The sequence below is a fragment of the Suncus etruscus genome, chromosome 2 (assembly GCF_024139225.1).
Source record: "Suncus etruscus isolate mSunEtr1 chromosome 2, mSunEtr1.pri.cur, whole genome shotgun sequence".
NCBI lineage: Eukaryota > Metazoa > Chordata > Mammalia > Eulipotyphla > Soricidae > Suncus > Suncus etruscus.
Genome location: NC_064849.1, coordinates 137,109,158 through 137,134,474, shown reverse-complemented (window position 1 = coordinate 137,134,474; position 25,317 = coordinate 137,109,158). Strand labels below are relative to the sequence as shown.

At 38.3% G+C, this 25,317-nt stretch overlaps 1 protein-coding gene across 1 annotated transcript in view; it reads right to left on the bottom strand.

The window, feature by feature from the left end:
- MSH3 (mutS homolog 3) overlaps positions 1 to 25,317 on the bottom strand; it is a 173,480-nt gene that overhangs the window by 141,802 nt on the left and 6,361 nt on the right. The window contains exons 3-8 of the mRNA XM_049766040.1: positions 22,194 to 22,411; positions 19,613 to 19,828; positions 17,512 to 17,628; positions 17,023 to 17,140; positions 15,318 to 15,463; positions 11,308 to 11,474 (exon numbers count right to left, since the gene is read on the bottom strand). Coding sequence (XP_049621997.1) covers positions 11,308 to 11,474; positions 15,318 to 15,463; positions 17,023 to 17,140; positions 17,512 to 17,628; positions 19,613 to 19,828; positions 22,194 to 22,411 — 982 coding nt within the window. The remainder of the gene's footprint in view (positions 1 to 11,307; positions 11,475 to 15,317; positions 15,464 to 17,022; positions 17,141 to 17,511; positions 17,629 to 19,612; positions 19,829 to 22,193; positions 22,412 to 25,317) is intronic.

Here is a 25,317-nt window from a genome sequence, read left to right as displayed (position 1 = left end):
TCCCATAAGTTCTGATAGTTTGTGTCTTTATTGTCATTTGTTTCCAGGAACCTTTTGATTTCCTCCTTGATTTCATCTCGGACCCACTGGTTATTGAGTATGAGGCTGTTTAACTTCCAGGTGTTAAATTTTTTCTTCTGTGTCCCTTTGCAGTTCACATCTAACTTCAGAGCCTTGTGGTCAGCAAAGGCAGCCTGCAAAATGTCTATCTTTTTTATTTTATGGAGGTATGTTTTATGTGCCAGCACATGATCTATCCTGGAGAATGATCCATGTACATTGGAAAAGAATGTGTATCCAGGTTTCTGAGGATAGAGTGCCCTATATATATCTACTAGGCCTCTTTCATCCATTTCTCTTTGCAGGTCTAGTATATTTTTGTTGGGTTTCCATTTGGTTGACCTATCAAGTATTGACAAGCCTGTGTTGAGGTCTCCCACAATTATTGTGTTATTATTGATATCCTTCTTCAGATTTGTCAACAATTGTATTAAATACTTTGCTGGACCCTCATTCGGTGCGTATATGTTTAGGAGAGTGATTTCTTCTTGCTGTACAAATCCCTTGATTAGTACATAATATCCATCTTTGTCCCTTACAACTTTTCTGAGTATAAAGTTTGTGTCATCTGATATTAGTATGGCCACCCCCGCTTTTTTAAGGGTGTTGTTTGCTTGAATGATTTTCCTCCAGCCTTTGATTTTGAGTCTATGTTTATTCTGACTATTCAGGTGAGTTTCTTGTAGACAGCAGAAGGTTGGCTTCAGTTTTTTGATCCATTTCGCCACTCTGTGTCTCTTAACTGGTGCATTTAGTCCATTGACATTGAGAGAAATAATTGTCATGGGATTTATTGCCATCTTTGTGTAGAAGTTTGGTGTGTTTTTTGTTCTGTCTTGTTTTTAGAGTAGATCTTTCAGTTTTTCTTTTAAGGCTGGTTTTGAGTCTGCAAAGATTTTGAGCTGTTGTTTATCTGTGAAGCCATGTATACATCCGTCAAACCTGAAACTTAGTTTTGCTGGGTGCAATATTCTTGGCGAAGCATTTATTTCATTGAGTTTTGCCACTACGTCCCACCACTGCCTTCTGGCCTTGAGTGTTTCTGGTGACAGGTCTGCTGTAAATTTCAAGGATGCTCCGTGGAATGTAATTTCCCTTTTCGATCTTGCTGCTTGCAGTATTCTATCTCTATCGGTGGGTTTCATCATGGTGACTAGGATGTGTCTTGGGGTGTTTCTACTGGGGTCTTTTTTAGCTGGTACTCTTCGGGCATGCAGGATTTGGTCACATGTTTTCTTTAGCTCTGGTAGTTTCTCTGTGATGATGTTCTTAACCATTGATTCTTCCTGAAGATTTTCTTCTTGGGTCTCTGGAACTCCAATGATTCTGAAGTTGTTTCTGTTGAGCTTATCAAAGACTTCTATTTTCATCTTCTCATATTCTTTGAGTAAATTTTCCATTGTCTGATCATTTGATTTGAGGCTTTTTTCTAATCTCTTCTGCTGTGTAAAGTTGTTATGCATCTCGTCTTCTAAAGCACTAATTCTATCCTCAGCTGCTGTTAACCTGTTGGAAAACTCATCCATTATGTTCTTCAATTCGTCTATTGAGTTTTTCAGACCTGTTATCTGATCTGATATTTCAGTTTGGAGTTTTCTGATTTCTATCTTCATATTCTCTTGATTTTTATTAGTGCTCTGATTTATACTTTCTTTGATATCTGTTAGCAACCTCCATATTTCGTCTCTAAACTCCATTTCTGAAAGACTGCTTAGGTAGTTGGTCGTTGTTGGGTCATCAGAGTTTCCATCTTCATTCTCTATGGTTGAAGTTGGTCTGCGTAGTCTCCCCATTGTCTCGCTTACGCTGTGGGTTTTTCTACGTGTTGTGGTGGTACTCATTGGCGAGGTGGAGTGCGCGGCCGCGAAGCAAAGGAAACCAGCACAATCCACAACTCCAACAGAAAACACAGCCTCAGCGAGACACGCCTCAGCCGAGGCAAGCCGTCAGGGGATGCCTGGGGAGGCCCCCAAGTGTCTGCCAAGCAAAGGAAACCAGCACAATCCACAACTCCAACAGAAAACACAGCCTCAGCGAGACACGCCTCAGCCGAGGCAAGCCGTCAGGGGATGCCTGGGGAGGCCCCCAAGTGTCTGCCAAGCAAAGGAAACCAGCACAATCCACAACTCCAACAGAAAACACAGCCTCAGCGAGACACGCCTCAGCCGAGGCAAGCCGTCAGGGGATGCCTGGGGAGGCCCCCAAGTGTCTGCCAAGCAAAGGAAACCAGCACAATCCACAACTCCAACAGAAAACACAGCCTCAGCGAGACACGCCTCAGCCGAGGCAAGCCGTCAGGGGATGCCTGGGGAGGCCCCCAAGTGTCTGCCAAGCAAAGGAAACCAGCACAATCCACAACTCCAACAGAAAACACAGCCTCAGCGAGACACGCCTCAGCCGAGGCAAGCCGTCAGGGGATGCCTGGGGAGGCCCCCAAGTGTCTCTATTTTCTTATTAAATTATATAAATTGTATTTTAGCTTATTACCACCTGACTAATATAAATTATCATGATATAAAGTAATTAAATTCATATCTTAAAATATAAAAATAAAAATAAAATGTTTCAGTAGTCTTTAATTTGTAATTCACAGAATATAAAATCCTTTGGAGACCTCTTGTGGTCAAAGCTAAATATACTTCCAAAGCTTAATACTTCAAAATAGATATTTTGTAATTCCAAGCCATTCATCTGCCTTTTCTTAGATACTTTGGTATTTCTTCAGAATTAATAAAATGACAGTAACTATTTTACCTCCAATTTACAAGAAAAGGGATAGAAATTCTCAGTATGAGACTCAAGAAAACAGCTTGTTTAATCAAAGGCAAGATAAAACAAAGCAATTTTTCATAAAAATTCAGAGACATTTAGAAATGAATTAAAACAAAAATATTTCAAAAATTTTTCTGCATACAGGGCCGTTCGAAGCGGTGACACAGCAGTAAGGCATCTGCCTTGCATATGCTGACCTAGGACAGACCACACTTCGATCCCCCGGCATCTCATATGGTCCAGCAAACCAGGGCGATTTCTGAATGCATGGCCAGGAGTAACCCCTGAGCATCACCGGGTATGGCCCAAAAACAAAAACAAAAACAAAAAAAAAAAAAAAAAATTTTCTGCATAGCAAAGTATAGCAAAGTACTCTAGTCAATAAGATTCTAATGACAGTACATATTAATATTTTAAAAAAATATATAAATAGGGACCAGAGAGAAAGCACAGCAGTAAGGTATTTGCATTGCACCTGGTTGGCCAAGGATGAACCTGGATTCAATTCCCGGCATCCCATATGGTCCCCCGAGTCTGCCAAAAGTGATTTCTGAGCACAGAGCCATGAGTAACCCCTGAGCGCCACTGAGTGTGGCCCAAAAACAAAACAAAATAAAAGATAAATAGAAGGTAGACTAGTGGAATCAAAGGATCTCATTGCTGAATCAAAAAGTTATAGATTAGGGGGAAATTTTTAAATTGCTTTGTAGTCATGGGAACTATTTGGAAACATAAATATATACCTACCATTGAATGACAAATGGATACAAATTGATGAATAAAACTAGTTATATGTCTTTGTATATGATGGAAATATACTGAAATTAAAAAAATTCAGAGCTACATTATATACTTAAACAAACATGGAACAAAATTTTGGCAAATTATTTTTTTTATACATAACTAAATATATTCCCTATTCCATTGCTGATTTCCTTTTCTTTATGCAAAATGGCTACAAGCTGTACTTCAGGTTGATAAATGAATGCTAAGAGGTATCTGGAGGGGAAGGCTCCCCAGCAGTTCTCAGGAGGCCCAAGGGGTCGCACTACAATTCTCAGCCCAGTGATTCAATGCAGTGTCAAAGCAATGGTGCTGCTTGGGCCCTGCGATGTTAGAACTACTCATGCAATCCCAGTTCTGCGGGGAGCCTCCAGATCTGTATCCAGTGATGCTTGGAAAACCATGTGATGCTGAGTCTCAAACACAGGTCAGACACGCATTGGCACATGCCCTAACCAGCATACTAGCTTCTGGTTCCTTGCAGGAAAATTTTTATACATATTAAAATGTGTTTTAGGGGCCGGAGAGGTGGCGCTAGAGGTAAGGTGTCTGCCTTGCAAGTACTAGCCAAGGAAGGACCGCGGTTCGATCCCCCAGCATCCCATATGGTCCCCCATGCTAGGGGTGATTTCTGAGCACTTAGCCAGGAGTAACCCCTGAGCATCAAATGGGTGTGGCCCAAAAAAAAACAAAATAAAATAAAATAAAATAAAATGCATTTTTAAAAAATTGGGAGAAATTGTATGCGGAATAGGGCATTTGCCATGCACATGGTTAACCTGGATTTGATCCCTGGTACCCCATACAGTTCCCTGATCCCACCAGAAGCCTGAAAACCCCCGCATTTGGAACATAAGCTAAAAATAAATGTATACAACACATCATTGTACATAGAATGTATCATTGATGCATTAAATTCTCCACCAGTATTCAGGGAAGAAATTAAGACAGTATACATTTTCAGAGTAAAGCAAGATAAATAAAAAGTGAACTAAAATATGGTTGCACGAAGGGCACGGGATGAGGGAGGACAAATTTGGTGGTGGGTATTCCCCTGATTCAATGTTAATATGTACCTAAAATACTACTGTGAAAGATATGTAAGCCAATAGGATCAAAATAAAAATTAAAAAAGTGAACTAAGAGCTAAATGTTAAGATTCAATTTTCTTTTAATAGAAAGTTAGATCAACCCATTTAGAAATAACCAGAAGGTGACTGAGTATTTTTGAAAGAGGGAAAGAACTGTGTAGAAAAATAATGGAATTGGGGGTGATAGTACAGTGGGTACGGTATTTACCTTGCACAAAGCATATTCAGGTTGGGTCCCTGGTATTTCATATGGTCCCCCCAAGCCTGACAGGAGTAATTTGTGACCACAGAGCCAGGAATAACCCCTGAGTGCTGCCAGATGTGGCCGAAAAATAAATAAATAAAATAAATAAAAATGGACTGCTACCATAAGCATTGGTCTACACAATCTTCTAAATACATAAAAGTTCATTAAAATACAATCTAAAATGTTTCTTAAAGAGTGTGTGAAAAAAAAAACAAAAAAAATAAATATTTAAAGGTTAAAGGCATATGAAAAATGGAGATTCAGATAGAGAAGGAAATAAATATTTAAAGATTAAAACCATATGAAAAATGGAGATTCAGACAGAAGATGATACCATGAGGGAAAAAGACAAAAGAGGAGACTAAAAAGAAAAAAAGAGAAAGAAAAGAAAAACCAGCATACTCTGATAGGAATTCCAGACGCTAAGGGGGAAGAGGCATATAAAAAGAGAATTAACAGGGGCCGGGTAGGTGGCGCTGGAGGTAAGGTGTCTGCCTTGCAAGCGCTAGCCAAGGAAGGACCGCGGTTCGATCCCCCGGCGTCCCATATGGTCCCCCCAAGCCAGGGGCGATTTCTGAGCACATAGCCAGGAGTAACCCCTGAGCGTCAAACGGGTGTGGCCCAAAAACCAAAAAAAAAAAAAAAAAAGAGAATTAACAGATGATAGGTAGGGGGAAAAAATCTTTAATGTATAGAGAGGCACTATTTCAACTATTTTTATCCTACGAAGTGCTAGAAGGTAAGCACTCTTACTATCCCTATTTTCTTTTTTTTTTTTTTGTGGTTCTTGGGCCACACCCATTTGACGCTCAGGGGTTACTCCTGGCTATGCGCTCAGAAATCACCCCTGGCTTGGGGGACCATATGGGACACCGGGGGATCGAACCGCGGTCCATCCGCTTGCAAGACCTAACCTGTAGCGCCACCTTCCTGGCCCACTATCCCTATTTTCTAAGAAAACTAAAAGGCAATGCCATTGATGTATTCAAAGTCAGTAAAAGGAAGACAAATGTTACCAACCTAAACTCAAATTACAATTGCCAAACTTTGACTTCAGAATCTCTGCTGCCCAGCAAAATGATTGGAAAACCATGTGGTGCTGGGAATCAAACCCAGGTCAGACACACATTGGCAAGTTTCGATCTTTTGACTTTCCTTATAGATTACACAAATAAAATGAAAATCACTTGGTCAAAAAAAAAAAAAGGAAAAAGAGCTATATATGGGGGCCAGAGTGGTAGCACAGCGGTAGGGCATTTGCCCTGCATACAGCTGACCCAGGACGGACACAGGTTCGATCCCCAGCATCCCATATGGTCCCCTGAGCCTGCCAGGAGTGATTTCTGTGCACAAAGCCAGGAATAACCCCTGAGCGCCACCAGGTGTGCCCCCCCCAAAAAAAAAGAGGAAAAAAAAGCCATATGTGCTAACCAGAGAAATACATAACAGAACAAGAAGTCAAAAATCATTAGTCAGGTAAGGCGTTTGCCTTGCATACAGAAGGACGGTGGTTCAAATCCTGGCATCCCATATGGTCTCCCGAGCCTGCCAGGAGCAATTTCTGAGCATAGAGCCAGGAGTAAACCCTGAGCACTGCTGGGTGTGACCCCAAAACCAAAAACCAAAAAAAAAAAAAAAAAAGGGGGGGGCTGGATAGCATGGAGGTAAGGCATCTGCCTTGCATACAGCATTCCATATGGTCTCCCAAGTCTGCCAGGAGCAATTTCTAAGGATAGAGTCAGGAGTAACTCCTGAGCGCTGCCAGGTGTGACCCAAAAACCAAAAACCAAAAAAAAAAAAAAAAAAAAAAAATCATTAAAGTCATTAAATTTCATAAAACTGACATATTAAGAACCTAAACTATCTTTGGTAAACGAAATAGTTTCTGAGTATCACCTGATGAACAAACATTTAGAAATAAATATTACCAGGCAATGGTGATTGCCAACCAAAAATTTCAGTTTGGGTAATGTCTTTGTGATATTTTGATTTTTTTCAATTCTGCCTTAATTAAGTTGAAATCATAAAAATTACAAAGTTCATTCAATTAGTCAACTTTAGATTCAATTATATCTAAAATAATCAAATAAACAAGTTATAAAAAACATCAGATAGAAGTACTGGAAATATAAATGTAGCAGACAAATAATTTTTAGATTTTATTAATTTCTTTTTTTTTTTAAACTTTATTGACTGATTAGTTTTTGAGCCACAACCAGCAGTGCTCAGTGGTCACTCCTGGCTCGGCACTCAGAAATCGGCCCTGGCATTTGAGACCATATGAGATGCCAGGAATTGAACTGGGCCCTTCCCTGGGTCAGCCACATACAAGGCAAATGCCCTAACGCTGTGCTATCTCTCTGACCCCATGATTTTATTAATTCATAATTTTGAAAGTAGCCTTTATTGTCAAAGGGGTCCAGAGAGATAATATTGAGGTTAAGGTACCTATTTACTCGAGTATAAGCCAAGTTTTCAGCATAAAATTTGTGCCGAAAAACCCGAACTTGGCTTATACTAAGGTCATACAGGTTATTTGATTCTGTGTATGTGCACACCGAATTGAATCCAATGTACGTAGTCTCCAGTTCTCTTCTGCCATCTGCTGGAGGGGACAAAGCTTTAGCTCAGTCCACAAGTCCCAGCTGAGATGAAGAGGTAGGAGGCTGAACAGATGCCACTGAAATATTTAACCCACAATATTCTGCACTTTGTATGAGACTGACAACAGTGATGAGGATATCTGCGAACTCAGTGATGATGACAATGTCCATCTGATACCCTCACATCAGATACAGCTGAAGTTCTGTTTGGACATACAGATGAGGATGAGGAGAAATCCAAGTTTTGAGGAATTTGATCTTTCTGATTTAGTTTGATTACCTGTAAAGCTATAGTTTTCTGCACTTTAAAGTTTTAATGTTATTGTTGCTAGTTTACAGTTTTTCTTTAGCAATAAATATTGAAAAACATTTAACCTATTTATTCCTCAATGATTGTAATTGTTTTGTATATATTTTTATTTTTAAAATTTACCAGTGGCTGATGCATTTCCCACCTCAGCTTATTCTCGAGTCACTAAGTTTTCCCAGTTTTTAGGGTAAATTTAGAAGGGTCAGCTTATACTCAGGTTGGCTTATATTCGAGTATATATGGCACTTACCTTTCATGTGGATGACCAGGGCCAAACTCCAGTACATATAAACCCTGAGCATTGCCAAGAATAATCATTGAACACAAAGCCTAAAGTGATCCCTGAACATCACTGAGAGTGAACCCAAATCCCAAAATAAATAAACTCTTGGGCTGGAAAAACAGTGAAGGGATAAGGCACTTACCCTACATGTATTTGACCCTGCTTTGGTCCCTGACACTATATATAATCCTCTGAGCACTATCAGAGGCCATGGATGAGCAGAAAGCCAGGAGTAGCTCCTGAGCACCTCTGGATAGGAAACCCCCCTCCCAAAAAAAAAGTCTACTGTCAAAACTCTTCTAGTTTGAACAATCATAAAAGGAGTAAAAAAAGAGAGAGAGAATTGATGCCACATTTTTCTTGTAGTCAATTGGCAGATCATTATTTCAATGTTTTCAATTATTGCAATATTACCAATGCTAAAAAACAACCCTCCCATATGACAGTGCAGAAAGATAATCAGATATTACAAATTCTACAAGCAATCTAAGAATTGTACTGATGCTTATAACCCAGGGGTGGCGAACAAGTTCGACACAAAGAGCCAAAATTTTAAACTCTGAGAGTTAGAGAACCACACCAAGCAATGACCTGCCAAAACAGACAAATACTCACACAAAAGCACATAATTTTAACAATAATCTATTAAACACATATTGCATTTTGCCATTTTGAGTGAGGGTCAAAATCCTGCAGTGATGGTGAGGGTGTGCTGCGTCCTCCACACTAAGAACTAACGGCAAGATGTGACCCAACATGTGACACACGGGTCCCCCGCTGGCTGGCCCGTGCAGTTGTTTCCGAGGGATGGGAGACGGATGACACAGCATGGGGTATGGCGGGACTCCGCGCTCGGATATCTCTCCTCAGAGGTCCCTTCTCAGAAGCAGAACAAAATCTAAACTTGGCAAAGAGCCACAGTATACAAAATAATGAGAAGACGCAAAGGGCCGCATGCTCGCCATCCCTATTATAACCTATGATGTAGTAATTCCACTCTAAGAATTTTAGTTTAAGGGTAAGATATGATCTTGTATAAATATTCATCATAATCATTCATTGAAATGCTAAAAAATACAGTAAAAAGAAAGGATCACTACAATCCTTTACATTTTATAAAACTTTCTTCAAATATGGAATAATAGCACAGTGACTAGGATATCTGTGGTGAAGTGGCCAACCTGCATTTGATCTTCAGCATCCTGTATGGTGCTCCAAGCACCACCAGGAGGAAATCCTGGATGCAGATGCAGAAGTAATACCTGAGTATTGCTGGATATGGTCCCAAAATCTAAAAGAATATACATATTTATATATATATATATGTTTATTTTTTTGGTTTTGGGGCCACATCTGGTGACATTCCATATTACCTTACAGAAGTTTTAAAATATCCATTATAAAGTAAAAAATATTTCAGATACATATAAAGTAACTATATACATACATATGAGGAATTTAGTGGAGATTGTGGAGGTCCCACCTGGCACTGTTCATGAACTTCCTCCTCCCCATTCTATGACTGGGAGTCGATTAAATTCCACGGATCAATCAAGATTAACCACGTGAAATTTTTAAATGAGAAAAATAAAGATACAAACTGATTTGTCAACAAAGGTTTGAGTTTATAAATAAAAAAGGATAATATATAGACATGGAAGTAATACACCAAATGTGTAATTAACTATAGTAAATTAACTATAATTATCTCTGAATTATAAGTTCTAATGTATTTTCATGTTTTTTGTAACTTTACAACTTTTCCTACATGAATATAAATGTATCAAAATTGAAAAATTTTAAAAACTACTTTGAAGGAGGCCGGAGCAGTGGTGCAAGCCATAAGGTGTTTGCCTTGTGCGCACTAGCCTAGGATGGACTGCAGTTCAATCCCCCAGCATCCCATATGGTCCCCCAAGTCAGGAGCGATTTTTGAGAATGAAGCCAGGAGTAACACCTGAGCATTACTGGGTGTGGCCGAAAAACCAAAATAATTAAATTTCAAAAACTACTTTTAAGGGCCAGATGGTAGGTAGGTATGGTATTTGCTTTGCACTCAACCAACCCAAGTTTGATCTCTAGCACTAGATATAATATGATCCCCAAACCTTATTTATGATCAGAGTCAAGAATAAGCAATAAACACAGTCAGAGATGGCAAAAACTTAAAGTTTAAAGCTAATTTGAGAGAAGTTCAATTCAAATAAAAAAGAAATACTCTTGGGCCGGAGAGATAGCATGGAGGGAGGGCGTTTGCCTTGCATGCAGGACAGTGATTCAAATCCCGGCATTCCATACGGTTCCCCTGAGCCTGCCAGGAGCGATTTCTGAGTGTAGAGCCAGAAGTAATCCCTGAGCACTGCAGGGTGTGACCCAAACCCCCCTTCCAAAAAAAGAAAAAGAAAAAAAAGAAGCACTCTTAACTGAAAGAACAACAACAACAAAAAAAAAAAAAACCTGATGAGAAAACTCATTCAGTAAGTTGGATTTTCTAACTAATCTGTCTATATACTACAAGAGACTCTTATAGACTCTGCTGTTTAGCCTTGAATATGAAATTCTCAATACATGAAGTACTTTTCTTCATAGGAGTCCCAGGCTTCCTAACTAGACAATTCTTTACCAGCATCTTCCAGGTAGAGTTGAGAACACAAACTCACTCTAGCCAGGCTACCTCAGATGTAATGTATGCTGTGGTATATAAGAGCTCTTCTGCTTCACAGACACAAACTAAAGCACCAATAGTGCTTTCAAAATTAAAAGAACAATACATTATCCCCAGAAAATAAATATTAATAACAAGTATCATTAAGTCCCTTTTTCAAAAAATCAACTTCTAGTCCTATTAAGGCAATATGGGGAGGGCCAGAGAAAAAGCACTTGGCTTGCAAGCAGTTGACCCCAGTTCAAATCACTGGCAGCACATACTAGGACTCATTCCTGAGCACCAAAGAAGGACTGAGTATCACTGGGTGTGACCTAACCTTCTCCACTTCCTGACACAATGACAAAACAAATGATACAGAGAATGTTTTCTTTTTTGAAATGTTCACTACAGAGGCTGAACATATTTTTCAATGACTTTAAAAAGTGTCCGTTTGGAAAGCAAGTATTTCAGAAAGAACCTTGTATAGCCTTCTGCTTATGTGGCAGCTTACCTAATAGCAGTGGTTCTGCGGATGAGCATTTCTGTTTGTTCCGACAAGTGTGCTGGAAGCAACAGCTCCACTGGCTGCAGGCACACGATTCGAGTTTCTAGCTCTGAGCGGCAAGCAGAGTCCAGAAAACTATCAAACACAACCTCACCAGTGGCAGGCTGCACTCCCTGAAAACAAATCAAAATACATTGCACAGAAAAATATTTGTCGTTCTCTGTAAACAAAGCAAAATACATGGCACAGGAAAAATATTTGTCAACAATTATAACTATGTCACAACATAAACATAAAAATAAGAAAGATGATGCATTCACTAGTGTGCACACTATGTGTTTTAAAAATACCTCCCTGATTTCCAAAAATCTTACCTAAGAAGTCTGATTTGGAATGTCTTAACTATGCTACCTGGGACTTAAGAGAGATACTCTGAATCCAGGTCTTAGCTCTAACACTCCAGAGAGTGACAGTAAAATGTCAACAAACTCTAGCAGGCTTCAGTTTCCCGCTCTGTAACAGGAATAAACCCGTCCAGTTCCTTAGCGGACTATTGTAAAGACCAAATCAGAACACAAAAATGAAAGCTTTGTAAACTGAAAGGTACTGTCAGCAGTTGTTGCCATAAATCATAAAAGAAGTGCCACATTCCTAACAGTAACAGTAAATTACTAAAACATTATATAAAATGATAAAAATATAGAATATACATATAATTATATTAAGTAATATAACTGTATAAATATACGTATATATAACTTTTTTAAAATCCCTCATTTCTGCCCAAAGAACTTCCTTTATTGTTTCTGGGCCACACCCAGCAGTGCTCAGCATATACTCCTGGCCTGGTGGCAGAAATTAGTCCTGGTGATATCTGTGGAACCATATGTGAAGCCAGCAATGAAACCTGAGTAAAATGCATACAAGGCAAGTGCCTTCTCTGCTGTTCTATCTCTCTATTCCACCATCCTCAAGGAATTTCCTTAATTCCATTCCAGATACCTTCCCTAGTACCAAGATCCCTGAAGTATTAGCACATAAATCTGCAGTGATTGCCTTAGCAAGGAATCCAAAACTTCCAGTGGATGCCTAAAACCATAAAGCAGGGGTCTCAAACTCAATTTACCTGGGGGCCGCAGGAGGCAAAGTCAGGGTGATCCTCCTTGAGTGCAAAGTCAGTAGTAAGCCTTAAACATTGGGGGGGGGGTGACCCAAACAACTAAAACAAAACAAAAAAAGATTCCTCTAGGGCAGTGCCACAAAATGTTGTACGGAGGGCCGCAAATGGCCCACGAGCCGCGAGTTTGAGACCCCTGCCATAAAGGGTACAAAACCCTTTCTATTATTATGCTTTTTCTATACAGGTATGCCCATGACAAAGTTTAATTTATAAATTAAACAGAATAAGATATTAACAATAGCTAATAAAATAGATATGTTTAATAATGTACTATAAAGTTATAGAAGGTGATTATTTTTTGTCTCTCAAAAAATATCTCATTGTGCATGAAACTATTTTAATGGACATTACTTGAGAGCACAATTATACTTAGAGGAATTACCTCCCAATTAATATACCAGATTGGGAAAGAGGCCCCAAACCACTAAACTCTGTGCTCAAAAGTACCCCTTGCAGTACCCAGGAGACCACATGTAGAGCCAGAGATTCGAATCAGGATCTCACCACCATAGTCACATACAAGGCAAATGCCTTCTCTCCTATTCTCTTTCCAGCCCTAAATCACATTTTTTAATAAACTACTTTATTTAAAGACCATGTATTACATAGTTATTCATAGCATATTTGTTCAAAGACCAATCCCACCACCAGTGTAAAATTCCCTGAATCACTGTTCCAGGATTCCCACTATTTCCATGCCTATACACCTGGCAAGTACAAAATAATGTATTTTATATTGTTTGCTTACAAAAAACGAGTTTTTTTTAAGTACAGCAATAAGAAAATTTGTAAAAATTAATGTAGCTCACAATGAGATCATTAAGTCACTGTCAGGTGTGCTAAGCTTTTGTTGCTAGTTAATTTTCTGTTACTTGTTTTGATTGTGAACATTAGGTAGTTTTGAATCCATGCTAATATCTAAATTGGTATGTTCCAACTGGGATAAATTTGAAAAAATCTGGAGTCATTGAGTGACTGCATATCCAGCTGCAGGGTCCAAGAATTCTAAGCTCTGTGACTGATACTGCAGCTTTCTGTGGGATGTGGTTCAAATAACATACGCATAAACTTTAACATATTCATAAGACATTTCCCTTTGCTACTTTAAATCAGAGAAATGGTCTACATTGTACCTGTAAAATCTATGATATCAATAGCTCTGTGGATAGGTGACATGGATTAAGGGCATAGCACCTGACCCCCATGATACTGCAATAGGAAACCTTTCATTTGGGAAAGGGGAAAGGATGGGAGACTTTTGAGCCACACCTGGCAGTGCTCAGGTCCTATTGGCTCTGCACTCAGATCATTCCTGGCAGTGTTCAGGAGATTATATTCAGAGCCAGGGATAGAACCTGGTTTGATTGCATGCAAGACAAGCACCTTCCCCTCTGTTCTATCACTGAACCCAAACTATCTTTCTTATCCCTATAACCCAATTCTTATAATATGGTTAAGAGGAAACTTCTAAAAGCAGTAATTTAGGAGCTGAATAGTATAAAATCAACTCTGTACTTTAGAGTGAGTTTCAGGTAAATATAAAATAGCACATTACATAGATCAATGTTTAAAAACAAATAACCTTACTTTATGTAAATAGATCCAACAACCAGAGCCAATTAAAAGTAATTTCAAAAATATGCAATAGTTATGTTAACACCTTAAGAAAAAGGTAAGTAAATGGTTAAGCAAATGTCAAGATAGCACAGTTATACAATCAGAGTAAGGTAATATAGGCAATACACGGATTGTAAATTGAAGCTGACTGCAAAAGAAAAATTAAGATTTCTTATTAGGTAGGGAGTCCTACTTTTGCTTAATTGACAACAGACCAAGGGAGGCTAATTATCTTAAAGCTTAGAAAGACCTTAAAAAGTCTAAAATCTTTTGGTTTGGTTTTGGTGCCATACTCAGTGGTGCTTAGGCCTACTTTCAGCTCAGTACTACAGTGTCATTCCCAACAATACTTGGAGGAACATGTGGTGCTGGGAATCAAATCTGCATGAAAAAAAATGTGTACTAATTCTCTGATCCATCTTGCTGGCCCAAAAGTCTAAAATTTTGAGCACAATTCAGAGAACCATGTAATGAGATAATTTACTTTTAAATTTCCAAAAGGCAAAACCAATAGAATATGACCAACAAATTATATTTATCAAAAGCAGCCATCAATATTCCTAATAACTAATTAAAAATGGGTTTTGATGTGGCCAATTGTCATTTCTCTTTATTATCATTTCCTCCAAATCTAGATAAAAATTCCATAAAAATATTTCAAATATCTAAGGATTTCAAAGAAATCTGAAAATCAATTTGCTATCTATATATATGGTTTTATTCTACTATCTATATACTGTCCACATGAATGATGATCATTTTATACATCTTTTTTATATTATTTTATTTTATTTTTGGTTTTTGGGTCATATCCGGCAGTGCTCAGGAGCTACTCCTGGCTTTACACTCAGAAATCACTCCTGGTAGGCACAGGGGACCATATGGAATGTCGGCATTTGAGCCATCGTCCTTCTGCATGCAAGGCAAACATTCTACCTCCATGCTATCTCTCCGGCCCCCATTTTATACATCTTTAATGTTAAACTCTTAAAACACATAAAAAGAAACTATGTAGATGCAGAAATCTCTATAATAATACAGAGTACCAAGTAGTCATAAAAGATAATTGCAACTGAAGATTTAACATATATTATGAGGAAAATGTTTTCTAATACAAGTACTTAAGAGCATATTTATTGATATTCTGATTACAATTCATACATGATTATAGAGATATTATGAGCATCTATTATTCTTTCTTCATCTACAAAGTACTTACCAAGATTCCAAAGAGAGTGTTCCCTTTTTTTTGGTCTTTAGTATTTTCCTTCTCTTCACAGATACACAGAAGAAAGCCTGTAGAACTATCTGTCATTATCTCATCAACATTTATAGTATCATCCAGCTTGATTAAAGGATTCACATGTAGTAATTGTTAAAGAAAAGCATGTACTACTCTCCTTTATACCATAATAACTATTTTTTTCTCTTTTAAAATGCTGGTTCACTTTCCTAAGGTTTTCCACTTTGTGCAAAACCCCTCTGCTTTCTCTGATTATAGCCGTATGACTTCTATTCACTAAATAAAAGGCTTCTAAGGACACAAAAATACTGTACTCTCACCTCTGATATCATTGAATACTTTAGACCTTCAAGAAGCCCAATACTAAGCCTTTCTTGTGCTTAATGCTGAGATTTGAGTCTGTAACAATCCCATTATTTTAAGTCAAATGTGTGTGTACATATGCATATATATATATATATATAATATAGATAATAGACACACACTTAGAATAATATAAAGTAATCCTTTCTTTAAAGCTCAGAAAAAGCACCACTATTTTTTCAAAGAGTTAAAACAACAAGGATGAAATTAGAAACATCATATGTGTTTGTACGTGTTATACAATAAATCTATGGGTTAAATTCTCTGGGATAAATACTGATTTGGATGAGGTCAGTCTGAGAACAACCTTTCTGGGAATCAGCAAATCTTGTAGCAGTAAGAGCCACAGCAACAAGGAAAGAGAAGCAAGAGGGGTGCTGTGTTACATGTAGATTCAACTAAGAGATTTAAGTTCAGAAAAAAGAAGCAACAAAATTACCAGGTTTTTAGAACCTTATTACTTAGAACACAGATAGTTACTGGTCTGTGACAATATGGGGACAAATATTCCTTATATATAATACCAATAGAATAAAACTGTTTGATAATTTGGGTAGGAATAAAGTTGGTCTCTAAATAAACAGATTGTAACAAATACCACTTTCACATAGTCTAATGTCAGGCCTTATTCCAAAATTCTATTCTTCTGAACCCATTTCATCATAAATATTATCAAATATATTATCATCTCATATGTAATTATCTTAAAATTTTGACAGGAGTTCATGATTTTGCAATTGAAGTCCTTTTGTTGCAAGTAATCCATTTAATTTAGGCGGGATCAAGAATTGTGGGCAACCAATATATATACTGAGAATTCCTGCAGAGAAAGCTTCACTGACAAACCATTTTCATACAATAAAATTTTCATAAACTTCTCAATCAATGAAGCTGCTGACTGTTGTTTTATAAGCAACTAATTGTGTGTTTATTTTGTAGCTTTCTTTTTGCATTTTGAAATTAAATTATTTCACAGGTCTCATTTTAAGATAAGCTTATAAGCCCAAAACACCTACCCACAGTCCACAAAGATGGAAGGAAGATGAAATGTCAAAGACGTGGCTAGCCTGCCATTCTCTTGTATCAGGCACTGGTTTTTGCCTTGTTCTTCAAGTATAATGAACTCACCTTTGTCTGGCATTTGAATATGCTTGTTTCCAGCCATTACTAACCTTTCCTCTGTTACAGAACATTGATCAAAGGTTAGTGCAACCTTACTGCCTTATCTCACAAAAAAGAACAATCCAAAGAATAATTTTTAAAAGAATTACGGTTTAAATAAAGCAAAGGCCTTGTAAAGTTTAAAAGGAAAGGATATCTTCTCCAATAAGTGTAGATTTTGTATAAAGAGCAGTCAATTTCCGAGTAAAGAGGGAACTTTTATTATCCCCGACGGCCTTTAATGCTGCTGTTTCCATCTGTTTCACAACTCCCACCTTCAATAAAAATAAGAAATAGTGAATATCAAATATAAATAAAAACGTTGAGACAAACTAAAAATTTTGAGACAAATTACAAGATTAAATCTATAAATTAAATAGATTAAATCTGAACCATGCTGAACACTTTTTAATTAACCCTAAATTTCTAACATGTTGGTATTCATGAAGCTATCATGATAATTATGATTTTTACATGCCCCAACACTCAAAATTCCAACACAATTTTATATATATATATATATATATATATATATATATATATATATATATATATATATATATATATAAAATCAGTTATTTTTCCAAATATATTTCACCCTGGAAGAAAAACCAATCTTTTACCCCAAGCTCAAGCCAAAACTGACCTTATATCCCTTTGCCACGAGGCGACGAACATGAACAAATAATCTGTGGGTTGGTATGCTGGCTGTCATAAAGTTGTGATCTAAATGGCAATAAATATTAAGCTCCCGAGCGGCAATCTAAGAAAAATCGAGAATATCTATGAATATCTATTTCAAGACTCCCTGGGTGATATTCTTTTACTTTATTAAAAATTCATCATAGTACTAACCACACTATAGGTATACAAGTTTGCGGGCTGATATCACCAGGGCATTTTAAAGCTACTGCAGGCACCCTTCCACCCACCTTCCTTCCTTCTTCCTGGAAGCCTGGCAGCTGTAGTCATGCCCACACATGCAGTGGCCAGGTTCAAACTGGGCCAGCCTCAGAGACTCACTATTTTCTCAAATAAAATGTAAACCAAACTATGAAAGATTGTGGCTACATCAGCCCATGCAACAGAAATCTGGCCAACTTGGGAGGAGAAGGTGGGACAAGCTCCTGCCCTGTCAAAGCCACACTTGCTGTCTCCATCTCCCAGAATCATCATTTACCCAGTAGCCTGCCTCATTACTGACCCCTTACGGTTCACTTAGGAAACACTGATCTGACCACACTTCAGGCACACCAGTGTTTGGGAAAGTATCACAGGGCTTTTTGGACTGAGTGCAGGCACCCTTCCCCTGTATATTCCTTCTTCTAGGAGGCCTGGCAGCTGAGTACTTGCTCCTTAAAAGTGGTCCTATCAGTAATAGTACTTTGAATTCCTGGACTTCACTTGTTTGATGCTCTTACCCCTAAAGGAACAGCCCAATTTAACAGAAGAGACAACTAAAAAGAGCTTACTAAGCCTTCTGCCACTATATTAATGACTTCACTGGAGACACAATAATTTTCACAAATATGCTGCTACTCTATTTTTTCTTTCTCCTTTCTTTTATTTTCTTTTCTTTAATTTTATATTTTTCAATATCTTTGCTTTCACTTATCTGGAAATAAATGTATTATGATAAACTATGTCAACTATGTGATGCATTTTCTTTAAATGAAATGAAATAAATTGATTTTCAGGGCCAGAGAGATAGCACAGCAGTAGGGCGTTTGCCTTAAATGCAGTCGACCCAGGAGGGCCCTGTTCAATTCCTGGCACCCCATATGGTGGTCCCCCAGCCTCCCAGGGGCAATTTCTGAGTGAACACCACTGGGTGTGGCCCAAAAACAACCAATCAAACAACAAATAAAGTTTAAAAAATTAAAAAAAATTTAAAAGGCCAACGCAGTGGCACAAGTGGTAAGGCCTAGGACAGACCAGGGTTCGATCCCCCAGCATCCTGTATGGTCCCCCACGCCAGGCGTAATTTCTGGGAGCACAACCAGGAGTAACCCTGAGCATTACGGGTATGGCCCAAAACAAACAATTTAAAATTAGATTTTCATTTCATTTCTTTAAATAAATAAAAGATATTCATTATATTATAATTTAAATTTTGTACACTTTTCTATAGGAATGGTATATCATTTTATTACTTGAGTCTTCTTTAGGAAACAGATGCAAATTTGACTATGGTTGTCACTAAAATGGATTTACTAAATCAACTTTCCATGAATGAAAGGTACTGGGCTAGCACCCAGTACTGGAGAACTGTCCCATAAAGTCTCCCTCACTGTATTTCGTGAAACTCCAGTATTCACCAAATTTACTGGTGATTATTTTTAGTTTTAATTTTATTTCTGGGGATGTTTTAGGGCAATAATTGGCATTACTAGGGAGCTACTCCAGGCTCTGTGCCTGGGGTCACTCTCAACAGTAGTCAAGGGACATTGTGGTGCTGGGGAAAAAGGAAAAAACTGGGCCTACTACATACAGAGCAGAGGTTTTTCTTGGGCAAGAAAAATATTTTATTTTATTTTATTTTAAAAAATACAATTTTTAAATAATACCTTTATTTAAGCACTATGATTACAAACATGTTTGTAGTTGGATTTCAGTTATAAATGAAAACACTCCCCTTCACCAGTGCAACCTTCCGATGACCAGTGCCTTCCATCTCCCTCCCCCTCCACCCCCTGGCCTGTATTTGAGACAGGAAAAACATCAAAGTATCTGAACAAACAACTTACCTCTGCATCTTCCCCAAAGAATCTATACTTATATCCACATTCCACACACAAAATTGCATCTTTCTGCTGTTGCTTCATTTCTATGTACTGTAATTCTAATGGTGTGTAAATGCTTTTTGTCCGTTTGTTAGGTAGTTTAGAATCAAATGTTTTCTGTGAGTTTTCATGACTGGTATGTGCTGATTCAAAATGACTGAGATCCGAAAGTGTCTTGTCCTGGCAATCAAATAATTATTACAGTTTAAGAAGTATTAACCAGAATAACAGTTCCCAGAGAAAGAGAATTCAAATTTTGATTCAAAACTAACAGGTGAGCCAGAGAGAATGTACAAGGGTAAAGTCCCTTGCCTTGCATAACCCAGTTCAATCCCCAGCACTACATATGGTTCCCCAAGCACCACAAGAAATGATCCCTGATTGATCAATAAATTATTATGCAAGTATGTGTGTGGTGGCCATCTTTATGTTAGCGTAATGTCCGTCTGTACTGTACCCAATGTCTGATGTATTGTACATAGCTCTTCTAACTTTCTCCTCCCCCACCTGAAATTCAACAAAATCCACTACACTCCAGTGAACTACTTTTAAGTATTAAAAGAAAGTAAAGCAAGAGAGATGGTACAGAGCTAATGTTCTTGCCTTGCATGCTGCAAATCCAGGTTAATGTTTCCATTCCTCCCACCTCCCAGCAAGCTAGGAGTGGTCCAAAATCTCTAAGAAAGTAAAAAAAAAATTTTTAAAGAAAACTATTTTCTAGGGCTGGAGCGGTGGCATAAGTGGTAAAGCATCTGCCTTGCCTCTACTAGTCTAGGACTGACTGCAGTTTGATCCTCCATCGTCCCATATGATGCCCCAAGCCAGGAGTGATTTCTGAGCACATAGCCAGGAGTAACCCCTGAGTGTTACCAGGTATAACCCAAAAAACAAGAAGAAAAAAAAATATTTTCCCCATAAGTATCTAGGAAAACCACTGGCTTTTAGGCTAGTTAGGGCAAAGCTCAAGAATCTGGATACTGTGGAAACTTCTAAGAATTAAATATAACTCTATTTTTCTGAGAAAACCATCTATAGCTTTCATTAGATTCATTTTATTTTTATTTATTTATGTTTTGGTTTCTGGGTCACACCTGGCAGCACTCAGGGGTTACTCCTGGCTCTATGCTCAGAAATCGCCCCTGGCAGGCACAGGGGACTATATGGGATGCCGGGATTCGAACCACCATCCTTCTGCATGAAAGGCAAACGCCTTACCTCCATGCTCTCTCTCCGGTGCCCTTTCATTAGATTTAAATGACTCAAAAATCTGCAACAATTTCTCTGCTCCAGTGGTCTTAATTAAACTTTAGGGGGATCTTTAAGGAGTTTTAAGGGGAGAGGATGCCACACCTGGCTGTGCTCAAGGATCACCACTGTCAATATGAGAGACCACTTTTGGTGACAGGATTCAAGCCTGGATTGCAGCCACAAGCCAGGCAAGTGCTTCAATCTCTGTACTATCTCATTGCCCACCTAAAAGAGAACGTTTAAACCATATTCATATCCAGTAATATCCAATATCCAGTGTGATATTGGATTCAGGAAAAAGATTCTTGCTATTAGTAATTCTTTTTTTTTTTTTTTTGGTTTGGTTTTAGGGCCATACCCAGTGACTCTCAGGGGTTACTCCTGGCTCTGCACTCAGAAATTGCTCCTGGTTTGGGGGACCATATGGGATGCCAGGGGATAGAACCACACTCCATCCTAGGTCAGCTTTGTGCAAGGCAAACGCCCTACCACTGCACTACCGCTCTGGCCCCTGCTATTAATAATTCTTTTAAGTTCACTTAATGATTGTAATTTAAAGATGAGCCAAGAACTACTATTATGAAATGGATATTTCAATTCATAAAACAAGTTAAATTTCCTGTTTTTGCAATGACTAAAACATCAACACACAAACAATACAACAGCTCATTAATTTGGTTTACCTTTAAATTTACTTTTATAGTATAGAAGTTTTCATCCAAATATCACATAGTATTTATATAAGTTGTTTGCTGTGATTTTCCAGCCAAATTATAAAATTATAATGAAGACTATATAAATTTGAGCTGGTATTAATTACTAATAAAAAATTCCCACACTGGGGCTGGAGAGATAACATGGAGGTAAGGTGTTTGCCTTGCATGCAGAAGGATGGTGGTTTGAATCCCGGCATCCAATATGGTCCCCTGAGCCTGCCAGGGGTTATTTCTGAGCGTAGAGCCCTGCAGGAGTTAGCCCTGAGTGCTGCTGGGTGTGACCCAAACACCAAAAACAAAAACAAAAAAAAAATAGAATTCCACTCTAATCATCTGGACTATACAGTATTATTTATCAAAACCAACTAAAAAGCTTTCTTTTGTCTCAATACAAACCAATCCTTCTCTCCTGAATAAACAGTAAATCAGATTCTACAGGAAATTAGAAATAAAATGTCAAAATGCCCTCAACTAATTCAGATGACCAGATAAGTTTGGAAAATATTGGCCTAACCAAGAACATACTGGTTCCTTAAAACCTACTACTGCATGTAATTGAATATGCACTCATATAACAGTACCTTTTGGCTAGCAGGTTTGGAATCTTCAGAAGAAACTGCATTTTTTGCACGTAAAAGAGTGATATCATCAAAATCAGTACATTTTGGTAGAAGTGCATATCTTTCCTGAAGAGGTTTTGTCTGAGATCTATTCGGAGGAGGGGCAGAATCACAGCAGAATTCTTTCAATTTTTCCAGAGATTTTAAAACAATTCTGGTCCTTGGGCCTTTCTCTGGCTCTTAGCAAATCAGAAAGGAAAAAAGAAAAGTATTTTGATCTCATTATGTCAATTCACAATCAGCATGAAATTCTTATTTTTTATTTATTTTATTGTTATCAGTTTGGGGACCACACTCACAGTGCTCTGGACTTACTTCTTGCTCTGTGCTTAGGGAATCACTCCTAGTAGGGTTTGGGAACCATATGGGGTGCCATGGATCAAATTTGGGTTGGTTATGCATAAAACAAATGTCCTACCTGCTGTACTCTCTCCAGTCAGCTAATTTTTTATTTGTTTGTTTTTGTTTTTGGGTCACACCTTATGTCCCTCAGGAATTATTCCTGGTTCTGTGCTCAGAAGTTGCTCCTGGCAGGCTTGGGGACCATATGGGATGCCAGGATTTGAACCAGGTCCATCCTGTGTTGGCCTTGAGCAAGGTAAATGCCTTACCGCTGTGCTACCACTCCGGCCCCCCCTCAGCTAATACTTTTATTATCTTTTTTGTTGCAATTTTTTGTTGGGTTGTTTTTGGGGCCACACAGAGTGGCCCTCCGGGGTTACTCCTGGCTCTGAGCTCCAGAATCACTCCTGGCAGGCTCGGGGAACTACATGAGATGCCAGGGATCGAACCTGGGTCAGCCATATTCAAGGCAAATGTCCTACCTGCTGTGCTATGGTTCTGGCATGGTTTGCTTTTGTTTTGGTACCAAGCCTAGCTGTTGTCAGTGTATTCTTGACTTTGTGCTTAAAGAACACACCTGACAGTGCTCAGAGGATCATATGTGGTACAAGACATCTACTATCTCTCTGCTCCATATACCAGAAGACTTTTTAAGGAGTAGCTCCTTACTAAATCTAACTATAATATAAGAAAATAAACATTTAAAACTAGAAAATAAATAACAGCATATTTAATATATTTGATAGCTAAAACATAAGTCAACATTAAGAAAAATCAAGAATAAGTCTTATTTACAAGACAAATGTTTAAAAGACTTGAGAATTATAGTCCTTATGTCAGAAAAGTAAAAGGAATATAGACTTACTGACCAATCTCTTCCCATGTCTCAAAATAGAGTGCTTCTCTCCCAACAAGCTGGGGTGACTAACTCAATGATCAACACCAAAAGATACTGGCAGAAGGGATTCAGCATGAAAATCAAAGCACCACCACAGATACGTATCTGCTTTCCTGCCGCCACATCTTTGTTTATGCTATTATTTGATCTCAAAGTGATCTTGACCCCAATTTCCAAACTGTACTCATACTTAAAAGTCCATCTAGAAACTATTTCACAAACTATTAATTCTTTCATTTTAAAACATTTTTTCTTTCTCTATGTTCCTATACAAAAATCACATCTCTAGCCAAAAGAAAGCATACAACTCAACAACTAAAAACCATCCCTATTCAAAATTGGGCAATGAGCTGAATGGACATTTCTTCATTGACCTATAGATAACCAACATACATAGGAAAAGATGCTCATTACTCATTACTAAAAAAAATCCAAGTTAAAACGATGTTGCTCCTTACCTTTTGGAATAACTTAAACAGCAAACAAAGAGCAAATATTGATAAGGATGTAGATCAGAGGTCTCAAACTCAATTTACCTGCAGGCCGCAGGAGGCAAAGTTGGGGTGATCCTTGAGTGCAAAGTCAGTAGTAAGCCTTGGGGGGTTTGACCCAAACAACTAAAACAAAACAAAACAAAAAAAGATTCCTCTGGGGCAGGGCCACAAAATGTTGTAGGAAGAGCCACAAATAGCCCGCGGGTCGCAAGTTTGAGACCCCTGATGTAGATAAAAAGGAACCTTTGTACATGGTTAGTGAGAATGTAAGGTGGTATAGACATGAAGGAAAACCAGTCTGAAATTCTGTTTATGGAATTTTTTTTTAAAAAATTAGAGCCAAAACCAAGCCTCACAAATGCAATTATTGTGTCGGAATCCAGCCAACTCCATTGCTGAATTTCTATTCTTGAAAAAGATATATACCAGGGGGCCGGAGAGATAGCATGGAGGTAAGACGTTTGCCTTTCATGCAGAAGGTCAGTGGTTCGAATCCCAGTGTCCCATATGGTTGCCTGGGCCTGCCAAGAGCGATTTCTGAGCATAGAGCCAGGAGTAACCCCTGAGCGCTGGCGGGTGTGACCCAAAATCCAAAAACCAAAAAAAAGAAAGAGATATATACCAAACTGTGAAAAATTACTCACCAGCCATTCAGCTGAAAACAGCAATCTCAGGAGAAGGCAAGCCAACCCCTGGATCTGCCGAAGCCATGCCAGCTGCATCCACCACCCACAAACACTACTTCCTCACTACTCAACCACAGAGCTCTGCACAAACGCCAAACCGACCAAAACACCAGGTATTCTTGTATTTGAGCTAACATCTTGAGGACTTTTTTAGAGTGAGTGTAGGTATCCTTCTCTCCCCACCCTCTTGTACTTCCAGAAGTCCTGGGAGCTGAAACCATGCCCTACAAAAGCCACAAAAATCAGCCATAGAACTTGGAATTCCACATATACAGCCAGGCAAAAAGTTCACATTTTTTTTTTCAATACTGTCATCCCAATTTAGATGTCAATGTGGATTCAAAGTCACCTAATGTTCAGAAATAAAAAAAAAAAAGCTAACAAATGACTTAATGATCTCATTAAATACATTAATACATTAATACATTAAATTTCACAAAATTTCTTAATACTCTACTTTTTTAGAAATAATTTTATTTCATAGAGCCGGAGTGGCAGCACAGTGGGTAGGGCATTTGCCTTGCACACAGACAACCTAGGACAGACTCGGGTTTGATTTCCGGCATCCCATATGGTCCCCTAACCCTGCCAAGAGCAACTTCTGTGCACAGAGCCAGGAATAACCCCTGAGTACCCAAGTGTGTGGCCCAAAAACAAACAAAAAC